The sequence below is a fragment of the Patiria miniata genome, unplaced genomic scaffold, assembly GCF_015706575.1.
Source record: "Patiria miniata isolate m_02_andy unplaced genomic scaffold, ASM1570657v1 HiC_scaffold_27, whole genome shotgun sequence".
Lineage (NCBI taxonomy): Eukaryota > Metazoa > Echinodermata > Asteroidea > Valvatida > Asterinidae > Patiria > Patiria miniata.
In genome coordinates this window covers 4540199-4565566 of record NW_024037066.1, presented here as the reverse complement: position 1 = coordinate 4565566, position 25368 = coordinate 4540199, and the positions used below count along the sequence as shown (strand labels likewise).

General features: G+C 40.1%; 4 protein-coding genes across 4 annotated transcripts in view; 3 read left to right on the top strand and 1 right to left on the bottom strand.

Moving 5' to 3' along the window:
• LOC119734301 (cell division cycle 7-related protein kinase-like) overlaps positions 1–1706 on the bottom strand; it is a 7576-nt gene extending 5870 nt beyond the window's left edge. Inside the window, exons 1-2 of the mRNA XM_038207727.1 lie at positions 1571–1706; positions 55–261 (exon numbers count right to left, since the gene is read on the bottom strand). Of these exons, the coding sequence (XP_038063655.1) occupies positions 55–211 (157 nt within the window). The 5' untranslated portion in view covers positions 212–261; positions 1571–1706. The remainder of the gene's footprint in view (positions 1–54; positions 262–1570) is intronic.
• On the top strand, positions 1697–25368 carry LOC119734299 (WD repeat-containing protein 46-like). The gene is made up of 14 exons (XM_038207726.1): positions 1697–1814; positions 4668–4919; positions 15079–15197; positions 16177–16264; positions 17496–17662; positions 18719–18869; positions 19493–19628; positions 20080–20179; positions 21245–21398; positions 22163–22310; positions 22701–22795; positions 23616–23711; positions 24549–24656; positions 25245–25368. The coding sequence occupies exons 1-14, from the start codon at positions 1764–1766 to the stop codon at positions 25359–25361; spliced, it is 1782 nt and encodes a 593-aa protein (XP_038063654.1). The 5' UTR covers positions 1697–1763; the 3' UTR covers positions 25362–25368.
• On the top strand, positions 6598–8045 carry LOC119734302 (melatonin receptor type 1C-like). Its single transcript, XM_038207728.1, has one exon. It carries the CDS (start codon positions 6915–6917, stop codon positions 7920–7922), a length of 1008 nt encoding a protein of 335 aa, XP_038063656.1. The 5' UTR covers positions 6598–6914; the 3' UTR covers positions 7923–8045.
• On the top strand, positions 12651–14786 carry LOC119734303 (melatonin receptor type 1C-like). Its single transcript, XM_038207729.1, has one exon. It carries the CDS (start codon positions 13762–13764, stop codon positions 14764–14766), a length of 1005 nt encoding a protein of 334 aa, XP_038063657.1. The 5' UTR covers positions 12651–13761; the 3' UTR covers positions 14767–14786.

The following is a 25368-nucleotide window of genomic DNA, read 5'->3' as shown; positions in this document are numbered from 1 at the left end:
GTAGTCTTCCCATTGAACTTTTTAAACCCAGATCATTTCAAGATGTTTCCGCACCTGTGGGTCCGTCCGGACTCTCTGGAAAGGAGCGTCTTTTTCGTTTCCTGACGTTGATGGGCGTGCACGGAATTTCAACAACATCAGTGTGGATGTCATGTACGCTACCAGCGCTGATGGAACCAGTCGTACTCCCTTCGACCAACTTGGCCATCATGTTGAAGTCGTTGAGAACTGGTCGAGCCCTGCTGAATGTTAACTGTCAAGCTGTGAAAAATGATAAAAATATTTCATGTCAAAAAACAAAGTGTTTATTTCATGCTGGATGTTGAACCGGTTCCGCATTTGGAAAGAATGTTGCAACCTGACGCTGCTTGTTTCTTCATATTATCATCTCAATGAAGGTCAGTCATTGCAAAAATGATAAGACATGAATCTGGGACTGAGAAACATTTCCAAGTTTGTTAGGAAATACTTTGAAAATATTCTTGATGCTCCATGGACTTTGTACACGACTGCTGAAGTAGCGTCAGGTTGCAACATTCTTTCCCCGCATTTTTCCGTTCTTAAACTCGTGCATTGTATAGTTTCCCCCATACACACCTGTAGAAGTTGGCCTGGCTTCACCATAACTTTTAAAATATTAAATTACCATCCCAACTCGATCGAACACGTGGTCTAACGGATACCGCACTAGGCTGTAGTCTTGGTAGTCTTGATGACGTGGATCTAGCCCCATAAATGTGGCCTATATAATACTGGACTACCTCCGTAAACATAGGCCACACATCCACATGTACAAAAACGTGTCGCACTTTGCCAAATTTTGATTTTCACATTTAGGCTTAGTTTGTAGGTTTTTTTTGCTTTAGAAGCATACTCACCCTCTTTATAGGCTAATCAGAAAGTGCTGCCTTTTTCAGATGTCTATTTTTCGTGAAATTTCCAGATTCATTTGCACACGTTTGCGTATCAAACTTTCATTCAACTTGAAATTTCACAAAAATTAGACATCTGAAAAAGGCAGCACTTTCTGATTAGCCTATAAAGAAGAGGGTGAGTATGCTTCTAAAGCAAAAAAACCCTACAAACTAAGCCTAAATGTGAAAATCAAAATTTGGCAAAGTGCGTCACGTATTTGTACATGTGGATGCGTGACCTATGTTTACGGAGGCAGTCCCGTAAATAGGCCGCATTTATGGGGCTAGCGATAGCCCTACTCCAAAGCTAATCCAAGTTACTCGGACTATCATGACTATAGCGTGAAACTAAACAGCTCCTTCATAATTATTTTCAACATAAGGAGTAATTGCAGAATACCCCGCCACTCGGAAATACACCCCTAAAATCACTGGCTACGAGGTTGGAATCACTGCAAAAGAAACAATTGAAGTCCATTGCCAGCTACGCGGATACTGAGCATGCTGAGCATGCTGAGTGGGGTCCATTATTTGAGAACGAAGCAACACAAGTGGCGGTGTATTCTGCAATTGTGCCCAACAGAATTCCCACAACTCTTTATTTAGATTGTACAAGGGGCACAAGGCATTTGACATTGAAACGTAGAGTTACTTACCTTACTTCTTTATCAATGAATTACGTTTGAACCGAACCGCATCAAATTTGCCGCGATCAACTTTTGTACACAAATTTCGCGCGAAACTCTTAGTTGGTAACTGGAACACTTTTTCTGACGTCTTACCGAATTCATACATCAGGTGAAGCCGGGTACCAATGAATTAAATAGTGTTTGACCTTTGACATTCAAGATGGCGACTTCCATAGAAGCGCGTGCTCCGTCAAAGTTCGGAGAAACAAATGTAGGTTTTAATCCATTTAAAATGAATTTGTATTGCCCTGATATCAATAAATGATGACAGTTAATGATAAAGATGAATTTAAAGTTTCCTTGTGTTGGATTGATATTTTACTTGACTTTTTAAAATCGTTTTAAAAACGGTACACACGGCATTTATTGTTAAGCCTTTAATTCCGACACAAGGAGATTTTTTAAATCGAAGTGGCTATCGTTACGGTAGCCGTTGTTTAGCGCCCTCTACGATACTTTTTTGATACGCACGCAGGTATATAATTATTTGTTTCCCCACGTTTTAGCGAGCAGTGCGACGGCTCAGTCGATAGAGGGTAGGATTTTGCATAGCCCCATAAATGTGGCCTATTTACTGGACTGCCTCCGTAAACATAGGCCACACATCCACATGTACAAAAATCGTGTCGACGGAGCCAAATTTTGATTTTCACATTTAGGCTTAGTTCGTAGGGTTTTTTTGCTTTAGAAGCATACTCACCCTCTTTATAGGCTAATCAGAAAGTGCTGCCTTTTTCAGATGTATATTTTTCGTGAAATTTCCAGATTCATTTTTACACGTTTGCGTATCAAAATTTCAACATAAAAAATTTAACAAAAATTAGACATCTGAAAAAGGCAGCACTTTCTGATTAGCCTGTAAAGAGGGTGATTATGCTTCTAAAGCAAAAAAACCCTACAAACTAAGCCTAAATGTGAAAATCAAAATTTGGCTCCGTCGACACGATTTTTGTACATGTGGATGTGTGGCCTATGTTTACGGAGGCAGTCCAGTAAATAGGCCACATTTATGGGGCTAGATTTTGCACTGCGAGGTTGTGGGTTCGCATCTCAGTTTTGCGCTCGAATTTTTTAACTGCGCAATAGCTGTAGCCTTGTTGCCATTTTGGACAATTAAAGACGTTCAGTTCAATGGCCGTATATGCATCATGTACATTACGTACGGGCCGGGCGTGTATGTACATGTGCACCGTTTACAAGACCAGATTTTGCAGGGTTTTTTTTGGTGACACATCTCGTTCGAATTTGGAAAAAAGGAAAAACTTATCATTTCACAAAATCCATACGTGTGAAGATCTTGACGGTTTGATGTAAAATGTAAATGGAATATCTTATCTTAAGAACACTGCAAGCCATCTATCTGCAATGATTCGTTGCATAAAGCAGGAATTGAAGAATTACATGTACTTCTTTCTTTAGAAAAAAAAAATTATTGTATGCATCTATGATCTAAGGCGAAGTAAAAAAAAAACATGTTTAGCGTCCCCGCCCGCTTCCTTTTTAGAGGCCGCCTCCTTTTTTTTTTTTTTTTTTTTTTTTTTTTAAAAGACAAAAATTGATAAATTTTAACGATCTCTGACGAAAGAAATCATATTTTTAGACTTTTATACCGTGTATAAAGCTGTGGAAATAGTCAATGAGTCCAAGTGGCGGCCATTTTGAAAAAAGCTGGTAACCATCTTGAAAAATAGCCCGGCTGCGTTGGCTTGAAAAATGTGTCGGGCGGCCATTTTGAAAAAAAAAAAAAAAGGGCCTCCTCCTTCCTTTTTGTCAAAGAGGCAGGACGCTAAACATGTTTTTTTTTTATTTTGCCTAAATTATTAATTTTATATACACATACATACATACTTTCTTTAGAAAAAAAACCTGTTATGCATCTCAATTTATTAATTTTACATACATAGGCTATACACGTATGCGCATAAAATTGGATGCCTCTGGTTTTCCTTTTAATTATTATTTTAATTTTAAAATAAATCAACCCTTTACAGTTTACTTCATTCGTTCATTTTTATTTTGCCAATAAAGACAATACACGACACCAAAGATCCTATAGCGCCGCTATGGGTATACGCGGCGCTATAGGATCTTTGCACGCCACTACGTCGTACTCGCATTGGAGTTGTTAAACTGTGCGAACAACCGAACGTCGTTAATTGACCAATCACAAAATGGCAACAAGGCTACGGCTATTGCGCATTTTTTTTTTAAATGGCCGCCATTGGACTCAGGAAATGACATAGCAGCTTTATATGTATATGGGCCAAAATGATGTCACTGTTGTTTAAAATTAATCATTTTTTCGGTTAAAAAAAAAAAAAAAAAAAAAGAGGAGGCGGCCTCCAAAAAGGAAGCAGGCGCTACGCGGGGATGCTTAACAGTTTTTTTTTATTTTGCCCTAGGCCCTTGCCATCAGAAAGTGATAATGTGTCCTAAAAAGTCAAATTTAGCAGGGAAAATATTAAAGTATTTACTGAGAAAACACTTAGAAATTTATTTTCAGACCAGTCTCATACAGTTTACGCACAGGGTGACAAATGATGGCCAGATATGGGAATCTTTCCGGAGTGTGTATCCGAAAATGTAGAACTTTGTCAAATTTTAAATTTCAATTTTAAACTTTATTTGTAGGTTATTTAGGCTGAAGAAGCATACTCATCCTCTGTAAAGCCATAGAAAAGTAGTCCTGCATTTTTTAGACGTCTATTGTTCGTGTAATTTCCAGGGTCGTTTACACACATTTGGGTATTTAAATTCCAACATCGAAAAGATCACGCGCACGCTGGATCATTTCTTCTGTCACTCAGTCAGCAAGGCGCACGTGACAACCCGAACATGAAAAAAGACCATAAATTCCAATAGACTTTGTACACAATTATCGAAGTGTTGTCTGGATAAATCCATTCTTTTTTAAAGCTATTCTAACATTTTACATACCCCGCCCTACTTTTTTTTGGTGAGAATTGTGCCTCCCCACCCCCCTTTTTTTGAGGGGGGTGTCTTATTTGTAAGTAATAGGGGAATAAATCAGATTTTATATATTAATGTTTTTTCTACAATGCAGAAAAGGCATCCAAAGAAAACCTCCAGATATTTTGACACAAATGTTGTGGAGGCAGAGAGTAAGCCAAACTCGGGAAAGCAGCACACCAGGAAAGCTCAGCGAAAAAGGCCCGTCTCAGAAGGTGAAGAAGAGGAGCCAAGATGGAAGAAAGAGTTCTTAAAGTCGAGGGAGAAGAAGGATCCATTTGAAGGACCACCACCCCTCTCAGAGAAAAAAATCAAGAAATATGTGCGAGGACAGAAAAATAAAGTGGTGAGTTTTTGAAACTTAAAACATAACATCTTTGAAATGTTCCACCAAAAGAAAAATTAGAGGGCGTGGCTTTTGATTCCTGGCAAAAATTTTCTCGGAACATATAACCTTTGAAAAAGATCTTGCAAGGATCAAAATTGCAGACCCTTCAAAATTGTATGAGTCTTGAAATTGCACGTCATTTTAAGTCAATGTGAATTGATGTCTTGATCAGGCTGTCATTCTGTACGCAAATTCAACCTCGATCCTGCAACATCCTCCAACTGCCTCCATGTTAAACTTGCAAACAGCCTCAATTCTCCAAAATCATCTGTTATTTCATGTATGTGGTTCTTGGAGGGGTGACTATTGCCTCAATCCTCCAAAATCCTCCAGCAGTCACTGTCAATATATTGAGGCAGGGCCAGTGACATCCTGGAGCAGTGCGGAGGATTTTAAGTATAATCTAGGCCTAAGTTTATGGACAGCTGAGAATAAACAACACAAGCTCGGGCCCTAGAACTTGACACAGTGCATCCTCTAAAATCAGCCTTTCAGTTTTGCCATATAGCCTCAATCCTGCAAAATCCTCCTTATTGCATCTAGGAGTTTGGAGGACCAATTTGGGAAGGTTAGGGACGGGTTATGTAAAAACTTCACTTTCAAATTGTTATTTTTATGCACTATTTCAATTCTTGAGCAAAGTATGCCAAATGCTGAACAAAGTTTAATACAATATGTAGAACAAATTATGCAGGATGTAGAACAGGTATTTTATTTATGACAAGTTTGTCATAGATAGTCCGTGGTTACCTTTTGATCAGTGCTAGAAAGTACTAGTTGTTTTTCCTTTTTCCCCTCATTTTTTGTATAGTAGAGGACGAAGGCAGCTTGTTCATTTTTGTGTGATTATTAATTCATTCGTTGCACTGAAAGATGGCATAAAATCTGTCAATTCAAAGTGATGTATTTGAATCATTAGTCATGCTAGCCGTGAAATACATTGTTTGAAATTTGTGTATCATGCTCATTTGAAATTTATTGGTCTTTTCGACAAAGGCGGAATTTTGTCTTCATTTTTAATGAGAGACTGAAATTGGTTGTCACGGAAACCTGTCATTAAGGAAAACAAAACAAGTCCATGTAGCACGAACTTCATTTGCTGTGAACAGTGAATTGAGCGATTCCAGGTTTGATTAATTTTTTTTCGCAGAATGGATCCATTATGTTGGCCATACAGAAAGCATCGGCCCTTCAGTGTGCAATTAATCATTTTCAGTTTTCTACAAAAGCTTGTTTGTCGTCAGCTCCACTCATCCAATTCAAGTCCGTCATCATTATCTATCACGCGCCACCATTAAGTGCTGCCTTTTGTGAAACGTAACAATGTCCTGGACAATTGCCAGATAAACAAATGAATATTTGAATACTCATGGGTGCTCTAGAACCACAGAAAAAGAACTCGCGCTCCTTTTAGTCGATATTTGACTGGGTGTTCGTTTGGTCTGCCATCAGGAGAGGCACAGTTAAGAGATGTACCTGATACCATTGCATGGAGCTACAGTTATTTAAAACGTGTATTCGAACATCAACAAGTGAATGACATCCTTTCCTAATTTATTGATGTACCCAGCGTGTGATTTGGAATTGCTGCCTTGGTTATAAAATTAACAGGTTGCAATTGCTGTTTGTTGGAAAACTTTCAAGTTTTGCCTGGTGTTACCAGCAGATATCCTTATGATGAACTAAGATAGATCTTCTGTCATCTCCGATTTTGAAGGGCCAAAATCTTGCGGCATTTCAGTGAACGATCAAACTGAAAACTTGACCATTGGCTGTTTCTGAACTCTATTGGTTTGTGAAATCATGAGACAGGATCTTCAGTGGTGCGTATCCATGGCAACAGGCCCTCATCTGATGAACCAGACAGTTCACATGTTTGAAGAGGTCTGATCTTAAAATTATCACCCAGTAATCGCTGTTTCAGAGCTCTGAACTTCACTGTACTGTTTGAGAATGGATGAACTAAGCAACAACAGCGCAGGTTCCTCATACGATGGGGTGTACTCTAGCTATGCAGAGAGGCAGATCATATCTGCCGTTCTTCTCGTTGCTTCAATTGTTGGACTATTTGGCAACGCACTTGTTATTGCTGCAGTGGTTTTATCCAAGAAACTCTGGAATGCAACTTACATGTTTGTGCTGAATTTGAGCATTGCTGACTTCGTGACCTGTGCTTACGTTATTCCGATAAATACAGCCATACTTCTCAGTACAGAGCACATGCCCGCACTGATGCCATTTTGTACCGTTGCAGGTTTCTTGTACACACTCTGCTTTGGTTGTAGCATTAATAATCTTCTGTGCATTGCCATCAATAGGTATGCAGTTGTTAGCGTGAGTAAGGCAACATACAGCAAGTTGTTTAGCCAGAGACGGACTGCTGTAGCCATTATGCTGACTTGGCTGGTACCCACGTGTGCTGTTCTCATCCCTATCCTAACCGGTTGCCTACAACTCGGCTTCGACAAAGAGTATCTGTCCTGCGTCGTGGACACGCAGAACAGTTCTGAAGGCTGCATCCTAGGTCGCATGGCTTGTCTCGTTCCCATTCAATTCTGTCTCATATCTTGGAGCTGTGTGATGATCTTTTACCGCATCCACACTCACGCAAAGAGAGTTCAACATTTAGCTCCCATTGAAATGCAAGTTTATGGCGACCAGAGAATGCAGCAACCCAACCTAAACAACAAACTCCAAGTTGAAGTGACCAAGAATCTGTTGTTTGTGGTGGGCGCCTTTGTTGTGTGCATTTTGCCTTACAGTGTTTGTGTAGTTTTGTCATTCACACTGACAAACACGGCCATCGTAAAAAAGATCGTGCCTACTGCTTTTGCTTTTTTATCAATCAACAGCTGTCTGAACCCAATGATCTACGGACTTAAACACCCTCACTTCAAGACTGTGTTCCGCTGCATTGTTCGAGGGAAATTTGCTGAAATACCGGACAGGATCTGGAAATAACAACATTGTCCAGAACAAAAAAAACAGAAATATTTATCTTCTTTGTCTTGCAGAAAACGTCAAACAGATGGCAAACTACATGTACTATTACATCCGGACAATTCAGTTGGATTATTAACCATTGTTTTTATGCCCCGCGGCGAAGCCGAAGGGGCATACTGTTTCCGCCTTGTCCTTCCGTGGGTGGGTGGGTGGGTGGGTGGGTGGGTGGGTGGGTGGGTGGGTGGGTGGGTGGGTGGGTGGGTGGGTGTGTGGGTGTGTGTGTGGGTGGGTGGGTGAGTTTGTCTTACATACGCAGTGTGGACTTCCGAACAAAAGACGTCCACATAATGTAGGTAGCACCGACGTTGTGTGGACTTACCCCACGTCCACACAGTGTTTCCCCATTTCTGGAAAACAGGTTTAGAGGCATTTTTGGGTTAGGTTTATCTGTAGCAGAATGAAGAGAAACACTAAAGGGAATCATAGAAAAAAAATTGGGTTGAAAGAGTTTTCACAGTTTGAGAAAAATGAGTTTTTTCACTGGTTTTTCTTAACTACACGAAAGCAATGGAAAGTCCACACTAGTCATGTGAAACAAGTATGGGTGTGTGGGTGTGTGTGTCCGGACAAATCTTGTCAGCGCGATAACTTGAGAAATACTTAACATATGAACTTCAAATTTGGTTTGTGGATTGTTCTTGGTAATCCTAAGAAGCCTTTCGCATTTGGGGCCAAAAGGCCAAAGGTCAAGTTCACAGTGGCTAAAACAATAGAAATCTTGTCAGCGCGATAACTTGAGAAATACTTAACATATGAACTTCAAATTTGGTTTGTGGATTGTTCTTGGTAATCCTAAGAAGCCTTTCGCATTTGGGGCCAAAAGGCCAAAGGTCAAGTTCACAGTGGCTAAAACAATAGAAATCTTGTCAGCGCGATAACTTGAGAAATACTTAACATATGAACTTCAAATTTGGTTTGTGGATTGTTCTTGGTAATCCTAAGAAGCCTTTCGCATTTGGGGCCAAAAGGCCAAAGGTCAAGTTCACAGTGGCTAAAACAATAGAAATCTTGTCAGCACGATAACTTGAGAAATACTTTACATGTGAACTTCAAATTTGGTTTGTGGATTGTTTTTGGCAATCCTAAGAAGCCTTTCGCATTTGGGGCCAAAAGGCCAAAGGTCAAGTTCACAGTGGCTAAAACAATAGAAATCCTGTCAGCGCAATAACTTGAGAAATACTTTACATGTGAACTTCAAATTTGGTTTGTGGATTGTTTTTGGCAATCCTAAGAAGCCTTTTGCATTTGGGGCCAAAAGGCCAAAGGTCAAGTTCACAGTGGCTAAAACAATAGAAATCTTGTCAGCGCAATAACTTGAGAAATACTTTACATGTGAACTTCAAATTTGGTTTGTGGATTGTTCTTGGCAATCCTAAGAAGCCTATTGCATTTGGGGTCAAAAGGTCAAGTGTCAAGTTCACAGTGGCTAAAACAATAGAAATCTTGTCAGCGCGATAACTTGAGAAATACTTAACATATGAACTTCAAATTTGGTTTGTGGATTGTTCTTGGTAATCCTAAGAAGCCTATTGAATTTGGGGCCAAAAGGTCAAGGGTCAAGTTCACAGTGGCTAAAACAATAGAAATCTTGTATTTATTCTGAGATTATAGGGATTAGGGATTAATTCATATAAAACCTACAGAAGACACTAATGCTGTCAATGAATGTTCCATGTGACCAAGGTACATGTAAGTTGATGTTAAAAGAGTGGTGTTATATGTCATGGGAACAGTCACGGTTGCGGGGCATTTGTGTTTGTAAACACACCTGACTTGTTTTTTTTTTAATTTGGTGGAATACTGACACAATGAACAAGATTCCCATTTTGAAAGGGAATCCACCTTTGAAGACAATCGTCACATGAATTATAACATCAACTTCTAGTTCTCTGCTGCATTTTACGCTTGATTTGAGCAGTACTTCCCCATTTCGGTGATTTTATTTTTCAAGGCCCTATTCCTCCACAATTTCTCATCAACAGACTGCTAAATCTATGCCAGATTTAAGAGTGCGAAACAGTTTGATACGTTATGAGGAGCAGTTGGAACAAGCCTCCAAACAAGCCGCCAGGATAGAGCTAAGGATGTGACGTTTACATGTTTCAGGCATGCAACTTTTCCTTGGATCCGCTGATTTCCTCGTTTTTTACTTCTCATGAATGCCATTACAAATTGAAAAACACTGTACAAAGTCTTGTGTGTTTTGGAATTTCCTCGTTTTTTTTTCTAAATTCCCAGTTGCATGCCTTATGTTTAAACAAAACAAATTCAAAATCCACTTACAAATTTCCCCAAACGTTTAGGCGGAACCAACATTTAAAAAATATGACCTTTCATTCATGTGATCTGCCCCCCAGTTTTATTGTACATAGACTCAACAATGTCTGTAAACTGATTTACTTCAAAGCAATAAAAACACGTCAGTACCTGATTCACATCAGTATTGGCCGGAAACTATCTGTTGCGTCAGCTTTATTCATTGCATACAATTGATTGTATTTGATGTTTTCAATACGCCACCGCTGGGCCAAGATCAGTGCTCAGTGCCTCTCCTTTTATTGAGTTTTTAAACAACACTTCGGCTACCTAAGTTTGTCATTTGTCTTAACTTGTTAAGTGTTCTCAATTTTCTGAAATCACCACTAAGTTTGTTTTGCAGCTATCAAACCAATGGTTGGCACTTTGAAAGTGATATGTCAAATTTAGAAAAAAAAAAAAAATGGCTGAAAACAATTATTGGTAGCTACTCAAGTGATACTAGCATTATATAAATGATTTATTCTTGGAAATTCATCCAGCCGTAACGCGGTAAACGATATCTTCGCTAGCGCTATGCATGCAGTCATATGTCTATGCATGCAGTGCATTAAAAATACAGCGCGAACAGCGACCTCACCGGCCACTATTTTTATGCAAATCAGTTGGACCCAATCTAGCGCCTTGGTTCAATCATAGGCAAAAGCTTATGCTGTTCGCGCTGTATTTTTAATGCACCGCATGCATAGCGCTAGCGAGGATATCGTTTACCGCGCTACGGCCGGGATGAATAAGAACTAGCGCCTTGACCAAGGCTACCTTTAGGGTGGTAAATTAAAACTATGCCACTTCTGTAACAAAGTAAAAGATGACCCAGAATGTTCCGTGTTGGCAGAGGGAAAAAGAAAGTTTTCCATCTGAGCCTGTACCCTCGAGGATGTCAGGAATGTCGTAAACAGCAAAAGAAGACTTCTGCTAAATTCCTTCCTGAAAACTTGAACATGTTGGTGTTTGTTTATAAGATGTATGTCCAATAGAAATTATATACCGTCTATGCAAAATGTTGACCATGAAGATTTGCAAAAACTTCCTGTACTGGAAAGAAATGACAGTTTCATTCTGACGCTTAAGTCTAAGATCATTATCAATTTAAGAAAAATTTATTACAATGTGCACCGCGCGAGTCCCGCTAGGAGCAGGAGGATGAACGATGGCTGGTTTGCTCTCGCACTTCACCATTGGGCCCTCCCCCCTTTTTCCTTTGGTGGGGGTGGGGGGGGGCATCCCCCCCCCCCCACTCTTGGCAGGTCCCGAATTAGTGTACTCTTTGGCCTATATCTAGGGTAAGCTCTAAAAGAAATTAATTCTGTAGTCTATCGTCTCTGGAAATAACAGGAGTGAATGATCGCTTTCAATCATCGGGAAGGCCTACATGTACATAGTACATACATGTACATTGCAGTTGTCATGGCATAGGCGGCGTAACTGGGGGGTCTCAGGATAGGGTGTAACACAAAGGAGAAAAACATAGGAAAGGGCGCCCCCTATCACCGATTGAGTTTTAGCCCCCCCCCCCCCCTCATCCCCCCTTTCGAAACTATTCCGCCAACTGGCGCGTAGCCAGAAACCTTTGGGAGAGGTTATTCATGACTGTGTTATTGCACTTTGCAGACTGGCAGCATGTATGATAATCAACCTAGTAGCTCAAGAGTGCTGCAGGTTTGGGGGATATTTGTGACAGCAAAGCTTCTACTCTGTTGATCTCATGTAGGCGGCCTACTGTGCGTCTGGCTTGATATTACAATGTAATTGTTAAGTGAAAGACAGTTGATCTACATGTTGTTGATCGAGTCAGTGACGCCCTTTGTTGGTTTGATATAACACACGCCATGTCAGCCATGAAGTCTGTTAAAGGGAATATACATCATTTGCTTTTGCTGTAATTTTCAGAAATGGATGGAATTGGGGGGTTGGAAATATATAGCAAATATAGTTACACTGACTTTTTTGAGGTTTTGGGTTCGAAAATGCTATAAAAACCAAGAAAAACAATCATTTTCCTGTAGTCTGGTTCCCTGACTCCATATCAGAAGAAACAGAGCAGTTTACATACATTGGGGAATTGTAAGGTCAGGGAACCAGTTTAGCTGGCTTGTACCCGTTCATAGGTGTGTAATCGATTGCAAACAAGTGCGATGGTCAATTGGGGCCAGTATTTGAAAAAAGCCAGTTTTTTCCAACGCTGGTCGGCCGACCAGCGTTGGAAATTGATACAAAAATACCACTTTTCTTGAAAATGACAGTATACCAGGTGCCATGATTTTACAGGATGCTTTACACTGTCATTCACTAACAGTCCAGCAAGGTATTTCAAAATGATTTGGTAGTTTTATTTTTTGAGTTTGCAAATGTTGTATTTTCCCTTTAATTCAAAGTGATGTAATTTGAACCATTAGTCATGCTGGCTATGAAAAACATTGTTTGGAATTTGTGTATCATGCTCATGTAATGTTTAATGGTCTTTTCAACAAAAATGGAATGTTCTCTTGATTTTTAATGAGAGACAGAAATTGGTTTTCTTGGAAACTTGTCATTAAGGGGGAAAAATGATTCTGTGTAGCCCCAATTCATTTGCCGTGAATTGAGCAATTCGAGTTTGATTAATTTGTTTCGCAGAATTAATCTGTTACATGTGCCAGTATGTTGGCCAAATGGCCCTTCAGTGTGTAATTTATCATTTTCAGTTTTCATAAAAGCCTGTTTGTCGTCAGCTCCACTCATCCAATTCCAGTTCGTCATCATATCACACGCCACCAGTAAATGCTGCATTTTGTGAAATGTAACAATGTTGTAGACAATCGGCAGATACCGTGAATATTTGAATACTCATTAATGCTCATGTATTGGTACCGGTGTAGCATGAATTTAGGTTTTATGAAATACGGACTCATTGGTGGTATTGCGCATGCTCATGCATAGATAATTAGGAGAAGGACCGGTCACATGAGAGGGTTTACCCAATAAAAGGGAAAAAGAGTCCGATTTTCATACGAGTCGGATTTTCATATGACATGCTACAAGTCAGATGGTGCACATTTATTTGGATCTAATACTCGTTTTTGTTAATATTGCGTGGGTGTTCGTCTGGTCTGCCATCAGAAGAGGCACAGTTAAAAGATGTACGTGATACCATTGTGTGGACCTACTGTTATTTGGTGTATGCATGCGAACATCAACAAGTGAATGAACTCCTTTCCTTAATTGTATGAACTAAGATGGGTCTTCTGTCATCTCAGATTTTGAAGGGCCAAAATCTTGTGGCGTTTCAGTGAACAATCAAACTGAAAACTCGACTGTTGGCTGTTTCTGAACTCTATTGGTTTGTGAAATCATGAGACAGGATCTTCAGTGATGCGTATCTATGGCAACAGGCACTCATCTGATGAACCAAATAGTTCACATGATTGAAGAGGTCTGATCTTAAAATTGTCACCCAGTAATCACTGTTTCAGAGCTCTGAGCTTGACTACGGTGTTTTGGAATGGATGACTTAAGTAACAGCACAAGTTCCTTACATGATGAGGTGTACTCTAGCTATGCAGAGCGGCAGATCATAGCTGCTGTTGCTCTTGTAGTTTCAGTTTTGGGACTATTTGGCAATGCACTGGTTATCGCTGCAGTGGTTTTATCCAAGAAACTCTGGAATGCAACCTACATGTTTGTGCTGAATTTGAGCATTGCTGACTTTGTGACCTGTGCTTACGTTATTCCGATAAATGCAGCCGTACTTCTCAGTACAGAGCACATGCCTGCATTGATGCCCTTTTGTACCGTTGCAGGTTTCTTGTTTACACTCTGCTTTGGATGTAGCCTTAATAATCTTACCTGCATTGCCATCAGCAGGTATGCAATTGTTAGTGTGAGTAAGGCAACATACAGCAAGTTGTTTAGCCGGAGACGTACTGCTGTAGCCATTGCACTGACATGGCTGGTATCCACGTGTGCTGTGCTCATCCCAGCCCTCACTGGTTGCCTACAACTCGGACTTGATGAAGTGTATCTGTCCTGCGTTGTGGACACACAGAACAGTTCTAAAGGCTGCTCCATAGCTTACATGGCTTGTCTCGTTCCCATTCAATTCTGTCTCATAACTTGGAGTTGCGTGATGATCTTTTACCGCATCCGCACCCACGCAAAGAGATCTCAACATTTAGCTCCCATTGAAATGCGAGTCTATGGCAACCGGAGAATGCAGCATCCCAAACCAAGCAACAAACTCCAAGTTGAAGTGACCAAGAATCTTTTGTTTGTGGTGGGCGCCTTTGTTGTGTGCATTTTGCCTGTGAACATCTGTGTACTTTTGTTGAACACACTGGCAGACACGGCCATGGTCAAAAAGATCTTTCCGGTTTCTTTCACTATCTTGTTGATTAACAGTTGTCTGAACCCAATGATCTATGGGCTTAAAAACCCTCTCTTCAAGACTGTGTTCCGCTGCATTGTTCGAGGGAAATTTGCTGAAATACCGGACAGGATCTGGAAATAACAACATTGTCCAGAACAAAATAAGAAGTATTTATGTTCTTTGTCAGTCTTGAAGAAAACGTCAAACAGGCAAACTACATGTACTTCAATTCAGTTGGATTATTAACCAGGGTTTAAAAAAAAAGAAATTGGTGGAATACTGACAGAATGAACCAGATTCCCATTTTGAAAGTGGACCCACTTTTGAAGACAATCGTCATACGAATTATAATGTTAACTTCTAGTACTCTGCATTTTACTCTTGATTTGAGCAGTTCTTCCACATGTGGGTGATTTTTCAAAGCCCTATTCCTCCACAATTTCTCATCAACAGACTGCTAAATCTATGCCAGATTTAAGAGTGCGAAAGAGTTTGAAACGTTATGAGGAGCGGTTGGAACTAGCCTCCAAACAAGCCGCTAGGACAGAGCTACTCCTACCAGAAGACAGCGGGTAAGCAATACACAATTTTTTATGGCCAGATTTTGGGGTAACTGGTTTATCCCACAGTTGTAACAAGTCACTGATTTTTGTGATTCTAGTCGAGTCATTAGGTCAAGGAAGGTAGAGCCGAGTCGAGTCGAGTCAAATATTTTGCTCAAGTCAATTCGAGTCGCGAATATTTGAACACTACCGGTATCTACCAAAATTTATAAAAGGAGGACATAAACTTAGCCGGCGTTCGAACCAAGAGCTTCATAAGAAATCTCCCAAAGCCAATGATGAAACAACGAATTGGAAAATGTGTTTAAAATCCGGTTCCTGGATAGTATATTGTGCGTTCTAGAACCATGAGGTGGGAGTCGAACCATGACGTCAAGTCACTTGCTCACAGTGACTCGAGTCGAGTCGAGTCATTTACCCTTTGGGACTCGAGTCGAGTCACAAAAAATTGTGACTCAACAACTTGTTTTCATCAGAAATGTGTACAAATACTATAGAACCACCTGAATGTTGGTGCACAATGGTAATGGCACACAAGTAAGTTTCACTAAAGTCCGGTGCACACCTTTCCAATTTGACTGGTTTATCAGATCAGCGGGCCATCGTACAGAGGTGTGCGCTGGAAATTCGGACCGATCTGACCGTACACCGGGCGACCGGATGAAATCAAACATGTTTGATTTGTTCGCAACTGATTTCACCGGATCCGATATCACCGGAAAGGTGTGCAGGCAGCACTCCAATTTCACTGGACGTGATAATTATGTTAACCACTCAGATTCATAAAGGAAGTCACATGATTCAAATTTAATAGCTGCAATTTTGTCATCATGTGACTGATCATCATGTGACCGATGTGTGATGTGGGATATGCCATTTTTAACCCCCCTTGGGGCGCCCCTTGGGTGTTAAAAACGTCATATCTCGCATCACAGCAGTAAACAATTATTAAATGTTTGTCATTTCCTATGACTTTATCGAAATCCAGGTTCCTTGAAGCAGATGAAGGGGAAGAGACGTACCAGATCACTCAACAAGATATTAGTGAAGCTGTGGACATCGCAAGTGCTACAAAAGTAACTAAACCAAGAACAATCACATTGTTTGCGTGTGAATGTAGCTCCATATTTATTAAACAACGTGAAAATGAAGTGAAAGTGGGAAGATTTGCATTGCAATTTGCAATTCTATCATGGAGGCCCCCTTCAATGGCGAAAGCATTGTGCTAGCTATTGTTCAGATAATCTGTGACAGGGCTGTTGCTTTGTACAATAGCATGCACAATGGTTTCTCCATTGAAGGGGGCCTCATGCATGTACATGTACAACATGTACATGTATGATCATGTGCCTGGATTCGTCTATAGGGTTTTGTGGTGTTACCATGTACTCAAATGCCTTTTGTGTGGTTCTGAAAAGAACCTGGGCCCAATTCCATGGCTCTGCTTACCACAGAGTTCCGCGCTTAGGATCACCATTTTGCGCTAACCGCGCTAGCAGAAAAATTATGTGCTAGCTAGCCCTGTAAGCACAGAATCCTTACTTACAGGATGCATGCATGCACAGAAGCCAAAATTCCTCGCTAAGGCATGAAATGCGCTTACCATAAGCACGGAATTTCCTGCTATAGTAAGCAGGGAGTTTTCGCTAACTGTAAGCAGAGCCAAGAAATTGGGCCCAGTTTACTGGCCATTTCTTACAGCATGCTCTGTCCTCCGTCCTGGTGGACTTCTGGGGGATGCAACTGAATGTATGGTCTTAACCATTATTCACTATACCGCCCAAAACCGCCCTACCTTTTAGTCCCCGTAGCGCCAAAAACCAACCAATTACTCTATTGTTCTATGGATTTATCAGTGAATAAAAAGCAATGTACTACAATGTAGTACAGTTGCTAATGGATTAGATTAACCTTTTGGACATTGTCGTCAAGCTGGTTTTTTTTTTTTTACTTTATAGGGTTGATACTCAAATTGGACTTGGAGCCAAATTTCAGGTTTGGCTAATCAAAGTAATTCATTTAGCAGAAACAAAATTATTTGCTTTTTAATAGCAAAAGAAGGTTATCAATCAAAAGTATCAAGCATTGCACAGGATGAGTAAAAAAGAAAGTGAGCTGGATTTACGAGTTTTGTTTCTCAAGAAGCAATCTATGAACTTGGGATTTGTTGATATAGTACAGTGTAAGTCACATTTTATGGCCCTGCACATTCTGTTATGACTGTCTGCCGTTATTCCCAACAACTCTAAGGATTGAGGAGTAATTGTTGAAATACATTTAGCGTCTCTCTGTACGTTTGTCGTTCAGTCCTTTGAGCTGAAGATGGACCGTTTTGGACCCTACCGTCTAAACTACACCAGGACCGGACGGCACCTCCTCCTGGCAGGGCGTCTGGGTCACTTAGCGGCCATGGACTGGGTCAGTAAAAAACTCATGTTTGAGATCAACGTCATGGAGTCCATCCGAGAAGTCAGGTAAAATATCTCATGCTCACACAATTGTGATCAAAAGTCAATCGCAAAGCGATCATAAGTTAATCATAAGTCAATGACATGTCAATCAAAAGTCAGTAAACGTTAAATTACATGTTTATCATAAGCCAATCACAATTCAATCATGAGCAAATCACAAGCCAGTCACAAGCCAATCATAAGCCTATCACAAGTCAATCACAAGTCAATCAAAAGCAAACTCATAAGTCGATCATAAGTTAATCATAAGTCAATGACATGTCAAGCAAAAGTCAGTAAACGTTAAATTATATGTTTATCACAAGCCAATCAAAATTCAATCATGAGCCAATCACAAGCCAGTCACAAGCCAATCATAAGCCTATCACAAGTCAATCACAAGTCAATCAAAAGCAAACTCATAAGTCGATTTTAAGTCAATCATGAGTCAATGACATGTCAATCAAAAGTTAGTAAACGTCAATTTATACATTAATCACAAGCCAGTAACAATTCAATCATAAGCCAATTACAAGCCAGTCACAAGCCAATCATAAGCCTATCACAAGCCAATCACAACTCAATCACAAGCCAATCACAAATCAGTCACAAATCGCATCGCAAGTAACAAGGGATGAACACTTGAAAAGGAACGTCTTTGTCACAGTTTATTTAAATGGCTTTCAAACTCCAGGATATCTAGAATATGAAAGCCCAATTCATAAGCTTTATTTTAGTACAAGAATCATTCAAATCATTCACATACTTTTCAAGTTACGGAATTTTAAACACAACCACCATTTTAAAGTTCTGTCCACGGATCACAAAAAAGGTGCATGTTCTTTCAGCAAAACGAAAACAATTCACACACATCCCCATGTGATTTGTTTTCGTTTTGCAGAAAGAACGCTCATGAATTGGGCTTTCATATCCTAGATTTTGAAAGTGCTACATGCAGAACTTCACTAAAACACTGGTCCTGACATTTGGGTGTTTTTTTACTCACCCTGTACAGATGACTTATAAATAAGTCACACTTGTTGAGTTTTTTTTCAATCTTTTCCGCATCTTCTGTTTCAGATGGCTTCACTTAGAAACGATGCTGGCTGTTGCCCAGAAGAAATGGCTGTACATGTACGACAACCACGGAGTAGAAATCCACTGCATCAAGAACATGAACAATGTCCTCAGAATGGAGTTCCTGCCCCATCATTTCCTTCTAGCTACTGCGGTATGAAACCTGTTCTATTGCTCGACATCACTGACAAATATTGAAACTGCCATTTGGCGGTACCGGGTTCAAATCCCCGTTGAGTTAACTTTTCCTTCACTGAAAACTGAAAACATTTCTGTACTTTGGCATTTGTCTGTTGATGGATAAATGGGAAAATACTCCCAACATCCTATTTTTGTACCATCATCACCAGTAGCTTTCATGCTGAAATGTTTGTTTGAAAATTCTTAAATTTCCTTAAAAAATCTGCCCGTATTAAAGGTGAAGTTTTACATTTCACTTTAAATATTCGTAGAGCCTACAAACATTGAACACTGAAACTCACAAAAAAAAATTTGAAAATGTGAAATTAACTCTATAAAATCTAAAAACCTGAACTTTATGACTTCTGACAAATTTGGGATCCGCCAACTAAGGGCTAGATAGCTCAGTTGGTAGAGCACCAGAACGGCAAGGCGGAGGTCACAGGTTCAAACCCCGCTCCAGTCAATTTCTTCGTTCAACTTTCGTAAAATGATTATAATGCCCCTTGTCAGTTACCCTTTGTGTTTTATTTGAAAACCTGAAATGTAGACGTTTATTTATTTATTTATTATTTATTATTATTATTTTTTTTGCAGAATGCTCATGGCGTCCTACAGTACCTGGACACTTCAGTGGGTAAGATGGTTAGTGAGATTCCCACAAAATGTGGCCGGCTAGACGTAATGACCCACAACCCCAACAACGCAATCGTCCATCTAGGTCATCCTGACGGTGAGTAGCTCTAAAATCAGTTGAAATAGACACCCCCCCCCTTTGATCATTTGTACTTGAAAGGAAATCATTATGTTTGAATTTATAAAACATGAGTTTCTTTTGGGTTGAGTTGTTTTGAAAATTCTGCCTGGTTTGTTGTTTTTAATGGTATTCTTTCCAAGAAATTTACAAATTCAGCAAAAACTACACTAAAAATGTTAGAAATTATTGAATTACCCCCGGTAGCTGTCAACATATCGAAAAATATGGTCCAATATCAAATTAGTTACGAACATGACCAGTATTTGTTCTACAATAAACTTGTTGTCTTCTCTTTCTGTAAGCTTTGAAAAGCTGGGGGATTTGTTTTTTATTGAAATCCTTATGTTGATTGTAGAATAATAAAGGTTTGTGTATTTGCTGTGAGGTAACTTCGTACATTTCTTTAAATTCTTGTTTTCATTTTCAGGCACAGTCACGTTATGGAGTCCGACCGTCCGAGAGCCTGTGGTCAAGATGTTGTGCCACAAAGCTGCAGTACGAGCCCTTGCCATCGACTCGAAAGGACTGTGAGTTACAGCCGGCATTTCCTTAGATTCAAAATAATTTGTTATAAACCAAAACTAATCTGAATTGATGAAAGCGTATCCCGTCTGGACAGTACCTATAAATACTGCCCAGACACTGTAAACATAGTGTGGCTGTTTCTGAAATGGTTATTTCGTGGCTTCAACTTCGGATTTTGACATAGACAAGTAAGTCCATTTTGACGCAACCTAAGAAAGAGCTTTGATTTTACTGGTGAGTGCACAAAATGTTGCATAAGAAAACTTTGAAATCAATATTAGGTTGTGCCCTTCATCGACGAATAAACACTGTATACTCAGTGTGTTACCTCCTGAGTGAGAGTTGGGAAAATCACTCTTGTGGGACTCGAACCCAGGACCTCCTCCTTTTTAGTGCAGACGTCTTACCACTCGACCACTGAGCTTGCAGGATTGGTTGGCTGGTTCGAATCTGATGTACATGTAGCAGCGGGTACCGCAATTAAACTATCCATAAGATGGAATTGCGTCGGGGTGATGTAAATCAATATTAGATTGTGCCTTTCTTCCCGCACTCAGTGGTGGAGTGGTAAGACATCTGCACTAGAAAGCAGGAGGTCGTGGGTTCGAGTCCCACAAGAGTGATTTTTCCAACTTGCACTCGGAAGGTAACACACTGAGTAGACAGTGTTTATACGTCGGTGAAGGGCACAACCTAATATTGATTTACATCACCCTGACGCATATTCCATATTATGAAGAAACGTTCAAAGTCTAGAAAAGCTGGCCCCAGCGCTTACAAAACTCTGTTCAAATGATTCAGAATGGAAGTATTCACTGGATATTGCCCATTTATTGACGTTACAGGGTAATCCTATACAATAGCACTGCCCGGTTCTCTCACCAGTCTAAGTCACACGTGGCAGTCAGTCAGGCAATCGGTCTGATAGGTACAAAGAGAACACTAGTCTGGCTCGCCGAGACAATCAAAATGACAATGAGCTATGACACTCGTGTTGTGGGTAATTTCTTACATCATAACCCAGAGGTTGCTCTGTATCTGACATTTTCCTTCTCGTTTTCTTTCAGCTACATGGCCACAGCCGGTACAGACAGACAGCTCAAGATATTTGACGTGCGGACCTACAAGCCGCTACAAGTCTACCGTGTATCCCGTGGGGCCGGAGACCTCAGTTTCAGTCAGAGAGGCCTATTGGCTGCCAGCCTCTGCAACGTCGTCGAGGTAAATTTGGGACGTCTTGTGGTTTCCAAACCTATTCCCAGTTGATCAAGCAAGTTACTGTGACCTACTCGAAATTTAATATTTTTTTACAAAGGCCATTCTTTCACAGACTGCATATGTCAAAGCCAATTAATGAAGATTATTCATAAGATAAGCCCAGATTAAAAAAAAATTCTTCCATCTGACATTCAGATAATACTGACGGAAAAATCGATTTCTTCTCTGAAGCATTGTAGTTTTAGAGTTGGTGACATCATATGGTGCACACTCTCTGTCATGCAAAGCTTAGAGATGTGATTGAAAAAAACATGGGTACCCGGGAACCTGTTAAAGAAACCCAACCCCAAAATTCCAATCTTGGAAGTTGCTGTTGAGATTGTTCATAAAGGTCCGCACGATAATACTTCCACATCGGTGCGTCAATACAGCAAGGTACAAGTGTGTTCAGTGAGCTTAATAGCTTCCTGGTGCAAAGTGCAACTTCCGCGAGCATCGTAAACGTGAAAGCTGTTTTGTTTTGCCATGTAGCCTGGTTTTCATTTTGAAAATTCCCCACAAATGACATTCCAAACCTTTCTTTTTCATTGTTTGAGAAACTACTGAGTAATTTGTAAAGTTGGCTGCGGGTACCCGATCCCATAATCTGGAACCGGTTCCTGATATCAGCGGTCGGGTACTCAGGTACCCGGTTCCGATGCACAGCTCAAGCACACCCTCAGTTGCATTTATATGATTTGATGTTTTGTCTTCGTTTATGAATTCAGGTCTACAAGGATTGCTGCACAACCACCATAGACAAGCCCTACATGAGACATACCCTGGGTTGCCCCATCAGCGGACTCAGCTTCTGCCCTTACGAAGACGTCCTAGGAGTCACGCATTCTAAAGGATACGCAAGCTTACTTTTACCGGGTAAGAAACACCTATTTCGGGAGGTTTGGAGTCTGTATAATTGAAATAACTATACGCTATGCCCATGAGCTTTTCAGGGTGCTATTAGACCTACAAGAAACAGACCAGGGGACTTCTGATGCTATGAAGACCTTTTTAAAGTCAACCATTTGTTTGAGTGCACCAAAACGTGCTAGATGTGATAGTTTCCCTGCACCTCAGAGTTACATATCACTGCACAGACTTTCTTCACACAATACTTCCCTGAGTGATTCGGCAACAAGCCATGATATATCACTTTCTGGTGCGACGGACCATCAACTATTTGCACAGAATAAGGATTACATTTTAGGTACCAAAGTGACTTTCTTGGTTTTCTTATGTTCCAAATTTTGATCCCTGTCTGCACAGGTGCTGGTGAGCCCAACTTTGATGCCTTGGAGGCCAACCCGTACCGGTCTAAAACACAGCGCAGAGAGTTTGAAGTCAAGGCTCTCCTAGAAAAGGTAAAATATGGAAATCATTGAAATCATTGATATGGAAAGCAATGATACAGGACATCCAACCTGTAAACTTAATCCAGATTTTTTTTTTAATGAAGTGGATACTAGATTTTAGATTCCAGCCACTATTACTTTACATTTGACATGATGTCCAAGTAGACAAAAATGGTAGAGGGCGAGTAAAAAAAACCTGAAACCCCAAATATCGGGACTGTTGTTTTAGTGAAGTTCTGCATTTAGCACTTTCAAAATCTAGGTTATGAAAGCCCAATTCATAAGCTTTCTTTTAGTACAAGAATCATTCAAATCATTCACATACTTTTCAAGTTACAGAATTTTAAAAGCAACCACTGTTTTAAAGTTCTGTCCACGGAGCACAAAAAAGGTGTGCATTCTTTCAGCAAAACAAAAACAATTCACACACATCCCTGTGTGGATTTGTTTTCCTTTTGCTGAAAGAACACTTACCTTTTTGTGATCCGTGGACAGAACTTAAAACGGTGGTTGTGTTTAAAATTCTGTAACTTGAAAAGTACATGAGTGATTTGAATGATTCTTATACTAAAAGAAAGCTTATGAATTGGGCTTTAATATCCTAAATTTTGAAAGAGCTACATGCAGAACTTCACTAACACAATGGTTCCGACATTTGGGTTTCGGGGTTTTTTTTACTCAGCCTGCATTGTGTAAGTACACAAAATTGCTTAACAAATTTTTTCCAGTGTTCTGTGAACAAATGGCTTGTTGGAAAAAAAATAACAAAATGAAGAAAAAGAACAATGAAATGAAACCATTTTTATTTCTGTGCATGTTTTTCCCTCAGATTCAGCCGGAGTTGATCACTCTGGATCCCCAAGCAATTGGTTACATCGACACAGCAACAATGGACCAACGAGACAAAGAGAAACGAGAACTATTTGTAAGTATATTGTCATGAAAATCTTTTTCTTTTTTAAATGTAATCTGAAACAGAGTAACTGCAAGATGAATTTACCGACAGTAAGTGTAATAACCTTCTTGTAACCCCAAGTCTTATGTGATCTACAAAAAAATGCCATTTATGTGATCTACAAAAAAATGCCATTGACCCAAGTTGACCTTTAAGTAATACAATACAAGACCTCCTGTTTTATCATCTGCCAGATTAATTTTTCCTTTCATCAAAATGTAAACCCAAATTCTTTGAGGTTATATTTGGGCCGGTGGGGTTGAACTTCATCTGTTGTTTCCAGTATTAATTTTTGACCTTGTCTGATTTGACCTGTCTTCTGAAGTGTTTTATCTCTCAGAGTTAGTTGTTCCCCCTCAGAGAGTGGACTCTGTATTCCAGTCAATTCTTGACACTTATCTATTACCCATTTATCACCTGTCCACCAAATATTGGCTTAAGAATACCCCAAAGGTCAAAGTACTATGGACGGTAACAACCCCCTTCTCTATCATTGTGTAAAAAAAAAAGATGACTATGGTTGAGGGGAAAGTTTGAAGAAAAATTACCACCAGTAGCAATTTCCTTGGGTTTGTTAAGAAATACGGACAGTAAAAAGTGACTGAATAAAACAGAAGAGCTAAAAAGGTTTATGGAATAATTTTCATAATCCAGTTTACATGGCACCGTCTTTCTTATTACAAGGACCCCTGCGAAAAATCATTTAAGCCTTGGTCCAAACTGTTTTATAGTGTTACATGACAGATTAAGATTGATTGAGTTCATTAATGTTTGTTTGTTATTCATGTTTCTTTGTTTTTGTTAAAGGGGATTAAGCCACCGCCCAAATTTGAACCTCGCTTTAAGAAGAAGGGGCGGAGCACTGCCTCCAAGAAAGAGCAGAGGAAACAGGGTCACAAGGAGGAAGAGAAGAGGGTGAGTTGAAGTTGAGGGTGGTGGAGGAGTGAGGTTGACTGTGAGGTTGGAAAGTTGGAAAGTTGGGTAATGGTTTAGGAAGCATGATGTTGTTCATGAGGCTCAGATGAAAACCCAAGGATGTCATTGAAGGACAGATGGAGGAGTTGGGGAGGTGGAAGATTGAGGCTACAGAGAGGTTCTGTTGACTGTGAGGCTGGAAGTTAGGTTCAGAATGTGGTGGACAAGGAGGTTGATTTTGAGGTTGGTGTGGGAAAGTAGACTGAACCTCAGGGTGCAAAGGTTGTGGCTATGAGAAATGGGATGAAGCTGAGGATGTCAGGGAAAGACTGAGGCTGTGGCTTAGTCTGAGGTTTATGGAGAAGCTGATGTAGAAAGTGAGGATAGGCTTGGGACTAAGACTTGAGGCTTGTGGTGAGCACTTAGAGTGAGGTTGATGTTGAGGCTAACTGAGGCTGAGGATGCCAATGGTTATGCACATTGAGGCAGAATATGATTGAGAGGTTCGGGCTAGTTATATTTCTGAGGTGACTAACTTCCACACTTGAAGTAAATGTATTTCTGTATTTCTGTTTCTTGTTTTCATAGGAGAAGCTTCGACAGGAAAGTTACAAGGTGCAAGATGAAGAGAAGAAAGCAAAGAAGGAAAAAGATGCCAAGAAATCACTGGGACATCTGACTGCCTTAGATAGATTCAAGAAATGATGAGACC